The sequence below is a fragment of the Xenopus laevis genome, chromosome 6S (assembly GCF_017654675.1).
Source record: "Xenopus laevis strain J_2021 chromosome 6S, Xenopus_laevis_v10.1, whole genome shotgun sequence".
Taxonomy (NCBI): Eukaryota; Metazoa; Chordata; class Amphibia; order Anura; family Pipidae; genus Xenopus; species Xenopus laevis.
Genome location: NC_054382.1, coordinates 9139145 through 9154850, shown reverse-complemented (window position 1 = coordinate 9154850; position 15706 = coordinate 9139145). Strand labels below are relative to the sequence as shown.

General features: G+C 39.7%; 1 protein-coding gene across 10 annotated transcripts in view; it reads left to right on the top strand.

Annotated features, from left to right (window-relative positions):
- The window catches only part of kmt2c.S (lysine methyltransferase 2C S homeolog), a 142061-nt gene that overhangs the window by 23450 nt on the left and 102905 nt on the right, over window positions 1-15706 (top strand). For all 10 annotated transcript variants that reach the window (XM_018269007.2, XM_041567350.1, XM_018269015.2 and 7 more), the window contains exons 2-4: window positions 2722-2810; window positions 8352-8490; window positions 10276-10464. In XM_018269007.2, the coding sequence (XP_018124496.1) occupies window positions 2722-2810; window positions 8352-8490; window positions 10276-10464 (417 nt within the window). The remainder of the gene's footprint in view (window positions 1-2721; window positions 2811-8351; window positions 8491-10275; window positions 10465-15706) is intronic.

Genomic DNA, 15706 nt, shown 5'->3' with positions numbered 1-15706 from the left:
CCTGTAGCATCAGCTTATATTACAGCCAGGGAAGCTCATTGTCTGCTGGATAATTAGTGACGAGCCCTAAGCTTAGCTTCTCAACAGCCAATCAGAGCCCACTGAGCATTTGAGTGTCACAGACACTTTCCAAGATGGTGACCCCCTGTGACAAGTTTGAAGTCCTGGATCATTGCTGCTATTGACAAGCTCAAACTTTAGCCTCGTGCAATAAGTTCATTATATAAAGTATGGTGTTTGTAGCCACATTAATTATTAGGGTTTAGTTCTCCTTTAAATGAATAATAATTAGAGAATGTCAATAACCACATAGAAGCAAAGGTCACACGTATACCCGGTGCAGTCAGAAAGATTCATAACAGCTCGAGTGGCCTACATTGCGGTCAGACACACAAATTGCTCAGAAGCAACGGATAGTCTGAAAGAAGCATCCTGGAACTTCTGGTAGTCGGTTCAGGTATTTTCATTTAAATTATAGGGGCCTAAAGCAACTTGCGCTGTGGGGGAAGGTTATTCCATTTACTTTTGCCCCAAAAAATAACATTACATTGCTGGCTACAGGAATCTCCCTATTCTGCACACTGAATATATCTCAGAAATGCTTCCATCTGCCCTAAAGACTAGTAATTCACTTTTACAAATATTATTGTTTTTAACACCGTGCGTGCCCAGAAGCTGCTGAAGCTGCGGCTATTGATGAATCCTGGCAACTTATGTGTTTTATAGTTTACACAGTTTGCACCCTGGCTTACTCGGACTACTTGGGAAGTACAGGAGGAAATATGAAGTCAGTTCATTTTTAAATATTTGTTTTAGGTCTAATGTAATAAAAAGAACTGAAAATAGTCACTGACTATGTTATATATCAAAATACACACAAACATATGTAAGTACAGTTATGGGACCTCTTAGCCTCAATTCTTGGGACCTGGGGTTTTCCCGATACCGGATCTTTCCATAATTTGGATCTTAATACATCAAGGGGCAGATTTATCAAGGGTTGAATTAAAAATTCTAATTCTTTTCATGGTCAAAGTCGACTAGGGAGTTGTGCAAATTTAATTAGATTTTCCAGATTTATCATACTCTGGCCCTTTAAGAATTCGAATTCACCTAAAACCTGCTGAATTGCTGTTTGAGTCAATGGGAGACGTCCAGTGATCAATTTGGAGTTGTTTGCAGCCTTCCTGACATTCAAGTTTTTTTGGAGAAGAAAACTCTAATCGAGTTTTTAAAATTCAAATCGAATTTGATTCGAATTTTCGGATCGATTTTACATTCATCCGAGTTTTAACATTTTTATTTTTTCAATACATTTGGACTGGTCGAATTTCGAATTTATGGGAGTTTAGGGGAGTTTTTAAAAACTCATATGAATTTGAAATTCGACCTTTCATAAACGTGCCTGCAAATCTCCTAGAAAATCATGTAAACATTAAATAAACCCAATAGGCTGGTTTTGTCTCCAATAAGGATTAATGATATCTTAGTTGGGATCAAGTACAAGCGACTGTTTTATTATTACACAGAAAAAGGAAAATTATTTTTAAAAATGGGGATTATTTGGATAAATGGGAGTCTATGGATAACAGATTTCCCATAATTTGGATCTTAATACCTTGTCTACTAGAAAATCATGTAAACATTAAATAAACCCAATAGGCTGGTTTTTCTTCCAATAAGGATTAATTATATCTTAGTTGGGATCAAGTACAAGCGACTGTTTTATTATTACAAAAACAATTATTACAAATTTGGATTATTTGGATGAAATGGAGTCTATGGGTGACAGAGATTGTTGGATAATGGGTTTCCGGATAATGGATCCCATACCTGTATAGGTATAGGCTCTGTTATCCAGAAAGGCTGCTTCCCATAGACTTCATGTTTTCAAAATAATAAACATTTTTTTAAATTATTTCCCTTTTTTGTGTAATAATAAAACAGTAGCTTGTACTTGATCCCAACTAAGATATAATTAATCCTTATTGGAAGCAAAACCAGCCTATTGGGTTAATTTAATGTTTACATGATTTTCTAGTAGACTAAGGCTAAGGCCACACTAGGCGATAGCGCCGCGATTTGACTCGGGCGACTTTTCGCCGCGACTTTTAAGCAATCGCTGGGGAAACTTTTGCGCTGGCGTCTATGGGGAATCGCGTAAAATCGCCAGCGTAAAAACACACGCGGCGATCTTTTCTCTACTGTCGCTCGAAATTGCCTCGCTAGGCGATTTCGAGCGACAATAGAAAAAAGATCGCCGCGTGTGTTTTTACGCTGGTGATTTTACGCGATTCCCCATAGACGCCAGCGCAAAAGTTTCCCCAGCGATTGCGGCTTAAAAGTCGCGGCGAAAAGTCGCCGCGAGTCAAATCGCGGCGCTATCGCCTAGTGTGGCCTTAGCCTTAAGGTATGGAAAGATCTGTTATCCGGAAAGCACCAGGTCCTGGATAACAGGTCCCATACCTGTACTTCCTTTTTCATTCATCTTTGTCCATAACTAATAATAATAATATTTGCAAAGGACTGACGCGACAGAACCCATGTGCTGCAAAAAGCAAGAGAGCAGAAGTTTGAAATGATTGGTGGTCAGCACCTTTGCCTCTAATTGATTTCAGTAATGTTAATTAAGCCAATCATAATGAAATAATGATTGTGTTGTAAAGAGAGTTGGCCACAGTCAATATAAATGCTCACCATTTCCCCCTTTGTTTATACTAGGCCTCGGAGTAGAGGAAAAGCTGCTTTGGAGGATGAAGATAGCATGGATGGGCTTGAGGGAGCAGAACCTGAAAACTCTGCAGACACAGGTAAAATAAAATTATTCACTCCCCCAATATCTGAGCTGTTCCTGCTTGTAAGAGAGAGACAAGGTCAGGCACTCCTGCAATAAAAATATTGTCTCTTTTAAGACCGATATACATTGAATAACCTGAGAATATTGGAAAGACATTCACAGGGAGACTGAGGCACAGTCAACTCTGTTACTGTTCCTTTAATGCTGCTTTTACAATTGTTATCCCTTGTCAAACACTGACGTGTTTTACTGCTAACTCCGAATTGTTAAATGTGATAATGGAGATTTTATTGTCACATACCCAGTGTTTTCCTTCAAGCATGGGTGTAAAACATAACAAGTTCTCTTTTTTTTCAATATGAGTTAAAGAAGAGCTACACTCTTAAAAGGGACATGGTTAAAAATGCCATATTTTATATAGTGAACTTATTGCAGGAGGCTAAAGTTTCAGCTTGTCAATAGCAGCAATGATCCAGGACTTCAAACTTGTCACAGGGGGTCACCATCTTGGAAAGTGTCTGTGACACTCACATGCTCAGTGGGCTCTGATTGGCTGGTGAGAAGCTAAGCTTAGGGCTCGTCACTAATTATCCAGCAGAAAATGAGCTTCCCTGGCTGTAATATAAGCTGATGCTACAGGTTTGCTGATTATTAAATTCTGATGCTAATTGCACTGGTTTCTGTGCTGCCATGTAGTAATTATGTGTATTAATTACTAATCAGCCTTATATTGTGACATTTCTATTCTATGTGTACTGTATATTGTGAGTGGGTCCTTAAAGGGACACTGTCATGGGAAAAAAAGTTTTTTTTCAAAATGAATCAGTTAATAGTGCTGCTCCAGCAGAATTCTGCACTGAAATCCATTTCTCAAAAGAGCAAACAGATTTTTTTATATTCAATTTTGAAATCTGACATGGGGCTAGACATATTGTCAATTTCCCAGCTGCCCCAAGTCATTTGACTTGTGCTCTGATAAACTTCAATTACTCTTTACTGCTGTACTGCAAGTTAGAGTGATATCACCCCCCTCCCTTTCCCCCCCCAGCAGCCAAACAAAAGAACAATGGGAAGGTAACCAGATAGCAGCTCCCTAACACAAGATAACAGCTGCCTGGTAGATCTAAGAACAACACTCAATAGTAAAAACCCATGTCCCACTGAGACACATTCAGTTACATTGAGAAGGAAAAACAGCAGCCTGCCAGAAAGCATTTCTCTCCTGAAGTGCAGGCACACGTCACATGACTTGGGGCAGCTGGGAAATTTACAAAATGTCTAGCCCCATGTCAGATTTTAAAATTAAATATAAAAAAAATCTGTTTGCTCTTTTGAGAAATGGATTTCAGCACAGAATTCTGCTGGAACAGCACTATTAACTGATTCATTTTGAAAAAAATTTTTTTCCCATGACAGTATCCCTTTAAGCTCAGTAAGTGACAGCAGCACAGAGCATGTGCAGTGAATCAGCAGAAAAGAAGATGGGGAGCTACTGGGGCATCTTTGGAGACACAGATCTTTACTGCTAAAGGGCTGTGGTTGCCTTGGGCTGGTACAGAAGCACAAAACATAATGTACAACATTTCTAGCTACTTCTTTAGTTAGGCTTTAGTTCTCCTTTAAAGGGATACTGCCATGCTCACCATACACCATGCAGTTATATTTAGCCTCTTCATAGCCTTTAAATACAACTATAATGGCCATGGATGTATTAACCATATAGCCTGAGGATCAGGCCAAGCACAACAGTAGTTTTTATTATTAGGTTGTTTAATTATCTTGCATGGTTCATGATTAAAGGAGAAGCAAAGGCTAAAATTCAGTAAGCTTTATCAGAAAAGTCTATATAAATACACCAGTAAACCCTCAAAGTAATGCTGCTCTGAGTCCTCTGTCAAAAGAAACACAGCATTTCTTTCCTTCTATTGTGTACTCATGGGCTTCTGTATCAGACTTCCTGTTTTCAGCTTAAACCTCCAGGGCTAGGGCTTGAGCATGCTCAGTTTGCTCCTCTATCCCTCCTCCCCTCCCTGCTGTAATCTGAGCTCAGAGCTAGGAGTGAGCAGGCAGAGACTCAGGCAGGAAGTGATGACACACCAAGCTAATATGGCAGCTGCTATCCCAAACAAACCGAGACAGTGTCTAGAGCTGTTTACTATAAAGCATTCTGCAGAATAAATATAGTGTTATTGCTTCGGTAACTTTCCTTCTCCGTTTACGCCAGTGCTTGAATAATAGCTATTTTTTGGCTAAAATGGATTGGATAAACTGGGTGGCTTATTTCACAAAGACTAAGTAGGGGTTGGTATATATTATAATAGATTTCATTAAAACATCAATACCAAGGCTGACATTTTAGCAGCTTGATCAAATTAAACAATTTTCCCTCTGTAATAGAAATACAGTAGTTTGTACAGGTGTGGGACCTAGTACAGGTATAGGATCCCTTATCCGAAACCCGATATCCAGAAAGCTCCGAATTATGGAATGGCTGTCTCCCATAGACTCCATTTTATCCAAATAATCCAAATTTTTAAAAATGATTTCCTTTTTCTCTGTAATAATAAAACAGTCGCTTGTACTTGATCCCAACTAAGATATAATTAATCCTTATTGGAGGCAAAACCAGCCTATTGGGTTTATTTAATGCTTAAATTAATTTCTAGTAGATTTAAGGCATGAAGACCCAAATTACAGAAAGATCCGTTATCCGGAAAACCACAGGTCCCGAGCATTCTGGATAACGGGTCCCATACCTGTATCCAGAATGCTGGGGACCTGGGGTTTTCTGGATAATGGATTTTTCTGTCATTTGGATCTTCATACCTTAAGTCTACTAGAAAATCATGTAAACATCAAATAAACCCAATAGGCTGGTTTTGCCTCCAATAAGGATTAATTATATCTTAGTTGGGATCAAGTACAAGCGACTGTTTTATTATTACAGAGAACAAGGAAATCACTTTCCTTTGGATTATTTTGGTAAAATGGAGTCTATGGGGGACGGCCTTTCCGTAATTTGGAGCTTTCTCTATAACGGGGTTCCGGGTAACGGATCCCATACCTGTACTCAATTCAAGCCAAGATATAATCCTTATTGAAAGCAAAACAGTTCTGTTTAATGTTCAAATTATTTTTTTTCGTAGACTTAAGGTATTGAGATTCTAATTACAGAAAGATAAAAAGTATTTTAATTGTAGACTTACCGGGCGCTTGTTTATTGAGCTTTTGTGTTACTTAGCACAGCCCTTGTCCTTGATGGATCATCAGTGCGAACAGCTAAATATTTAGATAGCATTCTCTCACTGCTAACAAATAGCTCGGCTGTAAATCAAGGTTAATTTATAATTAATAGACACTTTGATTTGTTGAGAAAATGTGTGCCAAGAAGGAAAAACAAATCACAGAGCTTGAGGTCCCTGAAATTTGTATTTGGTCTGAGCAATTATTTCAGGGAATAGAATGCAAAAATGAGGCTGTATTTCACATCCTTTATCCTGCCACCTTGACTTAAAGGGCAATGTAAAACATGCAGGATAAACACACATTTAACACATTATTGTTGCATATGCAGATGTGCTTAAAGGATAACTAAAGCCTAACTAAAGAAGTAGGTAGAAATGTTGTACATTATGTTTTGTGCTTTTGTACCAGGCCAAGGAACCACAGCCTTTTAGCAGTAAAAATCGGTATCTCCAAAGATGCCCCAGTAGCTCCCCATCTTCTTTTCTGCTGATTCACTGCACATGCTCTGTGCTGCTGTCACTTACTGAGCTTAGGGAGCCACTTACAATATACAGTACACATAGAATAGAAATGTCACAATATAAGGCTGATAAGTAATTAATACAGATAATTACTACATGGCAGCACAGAAACCAGTGCAATTAGCATCAGAATTTAATAATCAGCAAACCTGTAGCATCAGCTTATATTACAGCCAGGGAAGCTCATGTTCTGCTGGATAATTAGTGACGAGCCCTAAGCTTAGCTTCTCAACAGCCAATCAGAGCCCACTGAGCATGTGAGTGTCACAGACACTTTCCAAGATGGTGACCCCCTGTGACAAGTTTGAAGTTCTGGATCATTGCTGCTATTGACAAGCTGAAACTTTAGCCTCGTGCAGTAAATTCATGATGTAAAATATGGAATTTTTAACAATATTCATTTTTAGGCTTTAGTTCTCCTTTAATAATCAGAATATACAGACTACACTGGGTCCTGTGTTGTCATGTAATCTAATGTGGATTTTATAGTTTTTGTATTGCTTAATACAAACTTCCTCCAACTCTGCAGAACCAGTGGCTGCAGCAAAATAATCCTCCAAATAGAATCCCAGTTTATCTGTTTAAATCTGGCTCCATGATCTTTGTCCCTGCAGCTGGAGTTGGAAACAGTAAAGGGGATGTAAAGGCAAAAATAAAATCCAATACAAATCTCTACACAGTCGCCGACTGCTCTACAGGGAAACAAACAAAGCTGCTTGAGTTCTGCATGGCTGTGAAGTAAGGGTGGGGCTCCCCCTGCTGTTCATAAGTATGATTGTTTCCCTGCAGAGCAGTTAGGGACCGTCTGACAATTCCTATCCACAGCAGTAAATGAAGGGAGAATTTCACTGCCTACAGTCAGGTTTCTTATAAAAACTGTACACATTTTTTAACTAAACTATATTCATTAAAGAAAGTAATTTTATTGGCTACAGAAAAAGTCCCCCTCATTAACAGATACCATTTCTTACATGAACCAACTTAGTATAAGCTTTAAAAGCAAAAACAATTGGGAGGAGTCCCAAAAGAATCGTTTACACGTATATGGTCTCCTTAGTTTGAGACCTGTGACCTCCAATACCAAAGATCAAGTTTCTAGGTTCCTTCAAATGTAAATTGAATGTCAACTGGGTAATCCGACTTTCTTTTTTCTTTTCAGTTGTCCTTACATCCACTGGTTTAGTTAATTTTTGTTAGTCTTTCTATGTTTTTATCTATTAATGTTATTAACTTTTGAAAATAACATGCCATTGTACTTATTAGAGCACCTCCTCTAAGTCTGCGTGGTATATGCTGTCATACAGATTTTCCTTGTTTTTGTGAAAATCAAATAAAACAGGATTCAGTTTGGGATTCGACCAGGTTTCGGCCTTTTTTAGCAGGATTCGGATTCGGCGGAATCCTCCTACGCAGCTGTACCGAATTCTAATTTGCATATGCAAATTAGGGGTGGAGAGGGAAAGCACGACTTTATTGTCACTAAACAAGGAAGTAAAAATGTTTTCCCCTTCCCATCCCTAATTTGCATATGCGCATTCATTATTCAGCCGAATCTTTCACGAAGGATTCGGGGGTTCGGCTGAATCCAAAATAGTGGGTTCAGTGCATCCCTGTTTTAAACATAGAAAGAGGTTGGAAATAGCCATCCGCTTCCCGCTGGAGAATAGAGCTACCAAGAAAATAATGCTGTTTATTATTGAGACAAAACTAAAAGTACAAGCATTGAAGACCTCTCTTGCCTTTGTCTGATGAAGCTTCTCAAACCATTTGTTACATGTGTGTTGTAGATATTAAAGAACAAGCTGTGGAGGAGGGAGCAGCGAGTGAAGCAGCCGGCATTGCACAACTAACACCCACCCTGCAACATTCCTTATTGGAGGAGTCCCAGAGTTCCACTGCCTCCGTCGGAGTTGAAGCCAAAACCAGGTCTGTGTGTTGTGATCACTGGTGCTGAGTCAGGGCTTTGGGGGGGGGGGATTAGTAGGAGAATTAGAGAAGCCGCCCTCCAAATCAATAGCAGCCTGAGCAGCTGCCAACTAGAGCTAGATCTCTTAATTAGTCAGATGACGGCGAGACCCTCCTACACCATCTTACTGAGTTACAGGTGGATTCTTATGGATTTTATACAACAATTCCCTGAATAAGTCTTGTGATTTGATCACATTTGCAATGGCTAGGTGCTTGAGGAGCCTTCTTTACTAGACCCTAAAAATGAATAGGGATAATAATGCCATATTTTATATACTGAACTCATTGCACGAGGCTAAAGTTTGAGCTTGTCAATAGCAGCAATGATCCAGGACTTCAGACTTGTCACAGGGGGTCACCATCTTGGAAAGTGTCTGTGACACTCACATGCTCAGTGGGCTCTGATTGGCTGTTGAGAAGCTAAGCTTAGGGCTCGTCACTAATTATCCAGCAGAAAATGAGCTTCCCTGGCTGTAATATAAGCTGATGCTACAGGTTTGCTGATTATTAAATTCTGATGCTAATTGCACTGGTTTCTGTGCTGCCATGTAGTAATTATGTGTATTAATTACTAATCAGCCTTATATTGTGATATTTCTATTCTATGTGTACTGTATATTGTAAGTGGTTCCCTAAGCTCAGTAAGTGACAGCAGCACAGAGCATGTGCAGTGAATCAGCAGAAAAGAAGATGGGGAGCTACTGGGGCATCTTTGGAGACACAGATCTTTACTGCTAAAGGGCTGTGGTTGCCTTGGGCTGGTACAGAAGCACAAAACATCATGTACAACATTTCTAGCTACTTCTTTAGTTAGGCTTTAGTTCTCCTTTAAAGGCCAGTTATATAAATTGGAAATGTGTTTAATATGGATTTGTGTACTTCATGTTATGGTATGATTGCCATAGTTTTTTTTTTTAATAATTTATAGCATGCATACATCCTTATGTCAAACACTATGCTTGTCTTTGGGGCTTAAAGGAAAACTATACCCCCCAAACAGTGTAGGTCTCTATTAAAAGATACTGAGTAAAACAGCTCATGTGTAAAACCCTGCTTCATGTAAATGAACCATTATCATAATAATAAACTTTTGTAGTAGTATGTGCCATTGGGTAATCATAAATAGAAAATTGCCATTTTAAAAAATAAGGGCCGCCTCCGTAAGATTCACTGTGCACACATACAAACCACATGTTAGGTCACATGAGCCAATTAACAGACAGAGTTCTGCCTTTTGCTTCCTCACTTCTTCCTGTTACAGTTAGTGTTGTAGTATTTCTGGTCAGGTGATCTCTTCCTGTTACAGTTAGAGCTGCAGTATTTATGGTCAGGTGATCTCTGAGGCAGCACAGATAGAGTCACGAAATGGTGGTTCAAGGCAAGAGATGTAAAAGGGCAATATTTATGTAAATATATATTCCAGTTTGGTAAGATTCTTTAATATGTCATTCAATTTGATATAAACTATCTGTTGCTTGAGTATTCATTTTGGGGGTATAGTTTTCCTTTAAGTCATCAATATTTATTGTCAAGAATAAAGAAGCACAATCTGTGACTGAATGGGTGGGTCGTTTACTCTACAGAGTAGGCCAAAGCTGCCCAATTTAATAGAAAACGTTTTATTCAAGCACTTGGTATGACAAAATGAGCAATTTAATCTTTTTCATGCTATAGTTCCGCTGCTCCTTTAAAAGCTTGGACTTGTGCTCAGGATCTTAACAGTTTATTTTTCCTTTATTTCAGTGAACAACTTTGCGCCTTTTGTTATTGTGGAGAAAGAAGTCTCTTGGGTCAGGGAGAACTGAAGCTGTTAAGGCCAACGCCAGGCTTTACTCTGCCATGGAAAACCCATTCAGAGACAACGGACACTGGAAGCAATGATGAGACGTGCAAAAACAGCGGAAGGACAGAGATACAAAGAGGGCCAAGAAAGTAAGAGTTGCTTATTCACTTTGCTTATTCACTGTGCCAAAAGCTACATTAGAATTGGATGGGTGTAAGGCTCAAGTCACAAGGATATGCAGAGCTTCTACTTGCAGCTGCCCAGATAGACTTCTTGTTGCTTTCTCTGGGGTCAGAACAGTCTGCTTGTGTCATTAGAAGCAATGGAGCCTATTTGCAGCAGCTAATCACCCCGTGTGACTTAGAGGGACAAGATACGCATGTGTTTAACATGAGTCAGTATATAGTGCTGTACTGAAAATGTCTTCTGATTCATCTTACATGTAAATGAAATACACCATGAATATCATATAATGTTCTGTTATCTGTAGTGGTCGCATATGGTCACAGAACCCCTCTGTGACTTTTAACATCCTTATAATTTACTCTAGGGGGTATATTCTCCCTTATAATACATGAGTGATACTCAGAGTTCCCTGTATAACTCAGCCTGCAGCCTTGTGCCTTTATATGGTCACAGAACAACCCCTCAGTGACTTCTAATATCCTTATCATTTACAGTAGGGGGTACATTACCCCTTATAATACATGAGTGATACTCAGAGTTCCCTGTATAACTCAGCCTGCAGCCTTGTGCCTTTATATGGTCACAGAACTACCCCTCAGTGACTTCTAATATCCTTATCATTTACTGTAGGGGGTACATTATCCCATATAATACATGAGTGATACTCAGAGTTCCCTGTATAACTCTTTTCAGCTCTGGTAGCAGTGTGACTTGCTCCATAGAAATGCATGAACTGAAGCTATGCAAAGCAATTTTTATTTTCTGTGTTTCAGAGACATCCTTTGCTCTTACAGCTGCTTTAGTCTCTCATTTGCTAATGTCTCCTCCTGGAGTGATTAGAACCCTAATACCCTTGTTTGGGTAGATCTGGGTAGTTGTCTGAAAGCCAAATTTGTGACAAGTCCTTTGTCATGTCTGTGTTTATGTTTCCTGCGTGTGCTGCTGTACGGCTCAGTAGCCTCCCTTTGCCTCTAATTAGAATTAGACCTTCGGAACAGTCCCAGGGATTTAATCACAAAAAAGTGTGGTTTTTAGACGCCTAACTGCCAGCGAAGATTGAACAGTTGCCAACTTAGCCTGGTAGTTGTGATGAGCCCACTGAACTCTGGCCTTTGCAACTAAAAAGAAATACACTTGCTGGTTCAGGAATGAAATTTTATATTGTAGAGTGAATTTTTTTTGCAGTGAAAAAAGTGTCATTTAGAGATAAAAACTACATCATATAAATCATGAAAAAATCTATTTAAAGGAACAGTAATGAAATTGCTTTAAAGTAATAAAAATATGATGCAGTGTTGCCCTGCACTGGTAAAACTGCTGTGTTTGCTTCAGCAACGCTACTATTGTTTATATAAATAAGCTGCTGTGTAGCCATGGGGGTAGCCATTCAAGCACAGGATACACAGTAGATAACAGATAAGTACTACTATAGTTTATATAAACAAGCTGCTGTGTAGCCATGGGGGCAGCCATTCAAGCACAGGATACACAGTAGATAACAGATAAGTACTACTATAGTTTATATAAACATGCTGCTGTGTAGCCATGGGGGCAGCCATTCAAGCACAGGATACACAGTAGATAACAGATAAGTACTACTATAGTTTATATAAACAAGCTGCTGTGTAGCCATGGGGGCAGCCATTCAAGCACAGGATACACAGTAGATAACAGATAAGTACGACTATAGTTTATATAAACAAGCTGCTGTGTAGCCATGGGGGCAGCCATTCAAGCACAGGATAACAGATAAGTACTACTATAGTTTATATAAACAAGCTGCTGTGTAGCCATGGGGGCAGCCATTCAAGCACAGGATACACAGTAGATAACAGATAAGTACTACTATAGTTTATATAAACAAGCGGCTGTGTAGCCATGGGGGCAGCCATTCAAGCACAGGATACGCAATAGATAACAGATAAGTACTACTTTCACATCACAAAACAAGGAAGTAAAACATTTTTCCCTTCCCACTTCTAATTTGCATATGCAAATTAGATCCGGATTTGCTTCGGTATTCGGCCGAATCCAAAGCAGTGGATTCGGTGCTACCCTAGTTTATTTACATGAAGCAGGGTTTTACATATGAGCAGTTTTATGCAATATCTTTTTATAGAAACCTACATTGTTTGAGGGGTATAGTTTTCCTTTAAATAATCTGAATGGGGGGTTTCCTCCATTTTTGGCCTTTTTTGACAACTTGTGATGTGTTAATTTCACGGGCCCCTGGTTTTTGGCAAATATGGCCGGGTGCCGTAGTTTAGATTCCGGATTGAGTTGCGACTCCTGAGGCTTTGTGATGCCAATGCACCTGCTAATAAATGCCCAGAGGGTTGGCATGAGGTTGTCGGGAGGAGGAGATTCTCTCTTGGACTTGGCTGCCAGTTTGTGAGTGTATCTGGCAGTCAGTCAAGCCCAACGCTGCAGGGAGTAGGGATGTGTCTGCCAAGTACGTGTGTTATTTTCCTCCACCTGATCCAGCAGTCATTCATTCACTACAGGTGGATTTTGGCCTGCGGAACTTTCCATTGTCGTTAATGACAGGGGACATGGCAGGGTTGGGGCAGCTAATACCAGCAGTGAGAACGCCACATCTACAGTCAAACACCCCCCTCTTTTCACTATTTATCTATATTTTGGATAAATGCATATGGCTCGTTTTCCATGTGACATTTTACACCCCAGTAATGAATTCTGACTCTACATTAGAGAAACTGCTCTCCAACATCAAACATGCTCCATTGTAAATTGACAGCAATATGGCAGCTCCCGCTCACAAGGATTGACACAAGGCTTTTACTGTTCATGACTTACACAAATGTATTGTATTTAACCAAGCTTCCATAAAAAGCAAGCAATCTCTGAGTATAGCATTGCAGGGCAAATATTAAAAGATTTAAGTGTTTAAAGGGATTGTGTCATGATTTTTATGATGTAGTTTTTATTTCTAAATGACACTGTTTACACTGCAAATAATTCACTCTACAATATAAAATGTCATTCCTGAACCAGCAAGTGTATTTAGTTGTAATATTGGTGTGTAGGTGCATCTCAGGTCATTTTGTCTGGTCATGTGATTTCAGAAAGAGCCAATACTGTACTATGGAATTGCTTTCTGGCAGGCTGTTGTTTCTACTACTCAATGTATCTAAATGTGTCTCAGTGGGACCTGGATTTTACTATTGAGTGCTGTTCTTAGATCTACCAGGCAGCTGTTATCTTGTGTCAGGGAGCTGCTATCTGGTTACCTTCCCATTGTTCTGTTGTTAGGCTGCTGGGGGGACGGAAGGGACGATATCACTCCAACTTGCAGTAAAGAGTGACTGAAGTTTATCAGAGCACAAGTCACATGACTGGGGGCAGCTGAACTGTCTAGTACTTATCTGTTAACTCTATCTGGTTACCTTCCCATTGTTCTGTTGTTAGGCTGCTGGGGGGGGGAAGGGGACAATATCACTCCAACTTGCAGTAAAGAGTGACCGAAGTCACATGACTGGGGGCAGCTGAACTGTCTAACAGATAAGTACTACTATAGTTTATATAAACAAGCTGCTGTGTAGCCATGGGGGCAGCCATTCAAGCACAGGATACACAGTAGATAACAGATCAGTACTACTATAGTTTATATAAACAAGCTGCTGTGTAGCCATGGGGACAGCCATTCAAGCACAGGATACACAGTAGATAACAGATAAGTACTACTATAGTTTATATAAACAAGCTGCTGTGTAGCCATGGGGGCAGCCATTCAACCACAGGATAAACAGTTGATAACAGATAAGTACTACTATAGTTTATATAAACAAGCTTCTGTGTAGCCATGGGGGCAGCCATTCAAGCACAGGATACACAGTAGATAACAGATAAGTACTACTATAGTTTATATAAACAAGCTGCTGTATAGCCATGGGGGGCAGCCATTCAAGCACAGGATACACAGTAGATAACAGATAAGTACTACTATAGTTTATATAAACAAGCTGCTGTGTAGCCATGGGGACAGCCATTCAAGCACAGGATACACAGTAGATAACAGATAAGTACTACTATAGTTTATATAAACAAGCTGCTGTGTAGCCATGGGGGCAGCCATTCAACCACAGGATAAACAGTTGATAACAGATAAGTACGACTATAGTTTATATAAACAAGCTTCTGTGTAGCCATGGGGGCAGCCATTCAAGCACAGGATACACAGTAGATAACAGATAAGTAAAAAATCTGTTTGCTCTTTTGAGAAATGGATTTCAGTGCAGAATTCTGCTGGAGCAGCACTATTAACTGATGTGTTTTTGAAAAAAAAATCCCATGCCCATATCCCTTTAAAGAAATGCTTGTAGTCTTTAAGCAGGCTTGAATATGAGAGGGTCACAAGGGCTTTTTTGGAAAGCTTGAAATTGATTTATCTTGGAACCTGGTTAGTGTCCCTTTATACTGCTCATGTTATAGCTCTGAGCGCTGACATGGCTTTGGGCCAGAGCTCAGCCCCGGGGGCTCACTTGTGTTTCTTACATCTGATTGGTAGTTAGGCTTGGAGCGGGGCCAGGGTTCATGATCAAGAGGGGAAGTATAAAGCAACAATAACAAAAATGGCTAGTTCACTCAGCGGCTGTGCTGGAGACTGCTGTGTCATAGCTGGGCTAAGGGACGAGGGCTTAGGGACGAGGGCTATGGGCTCTGCAGCCAGCCACTGATTGGTGTATGGGAGGAGCTACATTCACTATAATCCTCCCTCTTATTTCTGTTTGTCTTACATTTCAAGCATGTCGCTATTTTTTATCATAAATGTTCTTGAGCTCTTTTTAAACAGAAATTTTCTTGACTTAATCTGATTCTTAACGTAATTATGAGGCAGAGAACCGTTTTATTGGACAATTTGCCGTTTTTGTGTTACCGTTTTTTTTCTGATTTACTTTTTGCACATTTTAGCAATATTTTTCAATAGATTAAAAAAATACTCATTTTTCTTTTCCCATGAAACCCGGTGCTACTAGAATTGCTGTTTGCGAGCATTTTCTTCTACCTGTTGGCTCCAGTATCAGAGGTTTTTTTTGGAAATGGGCCAGTGCAAAGTGAAGGCCGGCGTCTGGCTATGAATATGTAGTTGGAATGCAGAGTACGAGTCACATTGTTTGCTCTGCTAAGGAACGCTGGAGCGATGCCCTGGGATAACTCTGATAAGCCCTGAAAGTGAAACTGGCT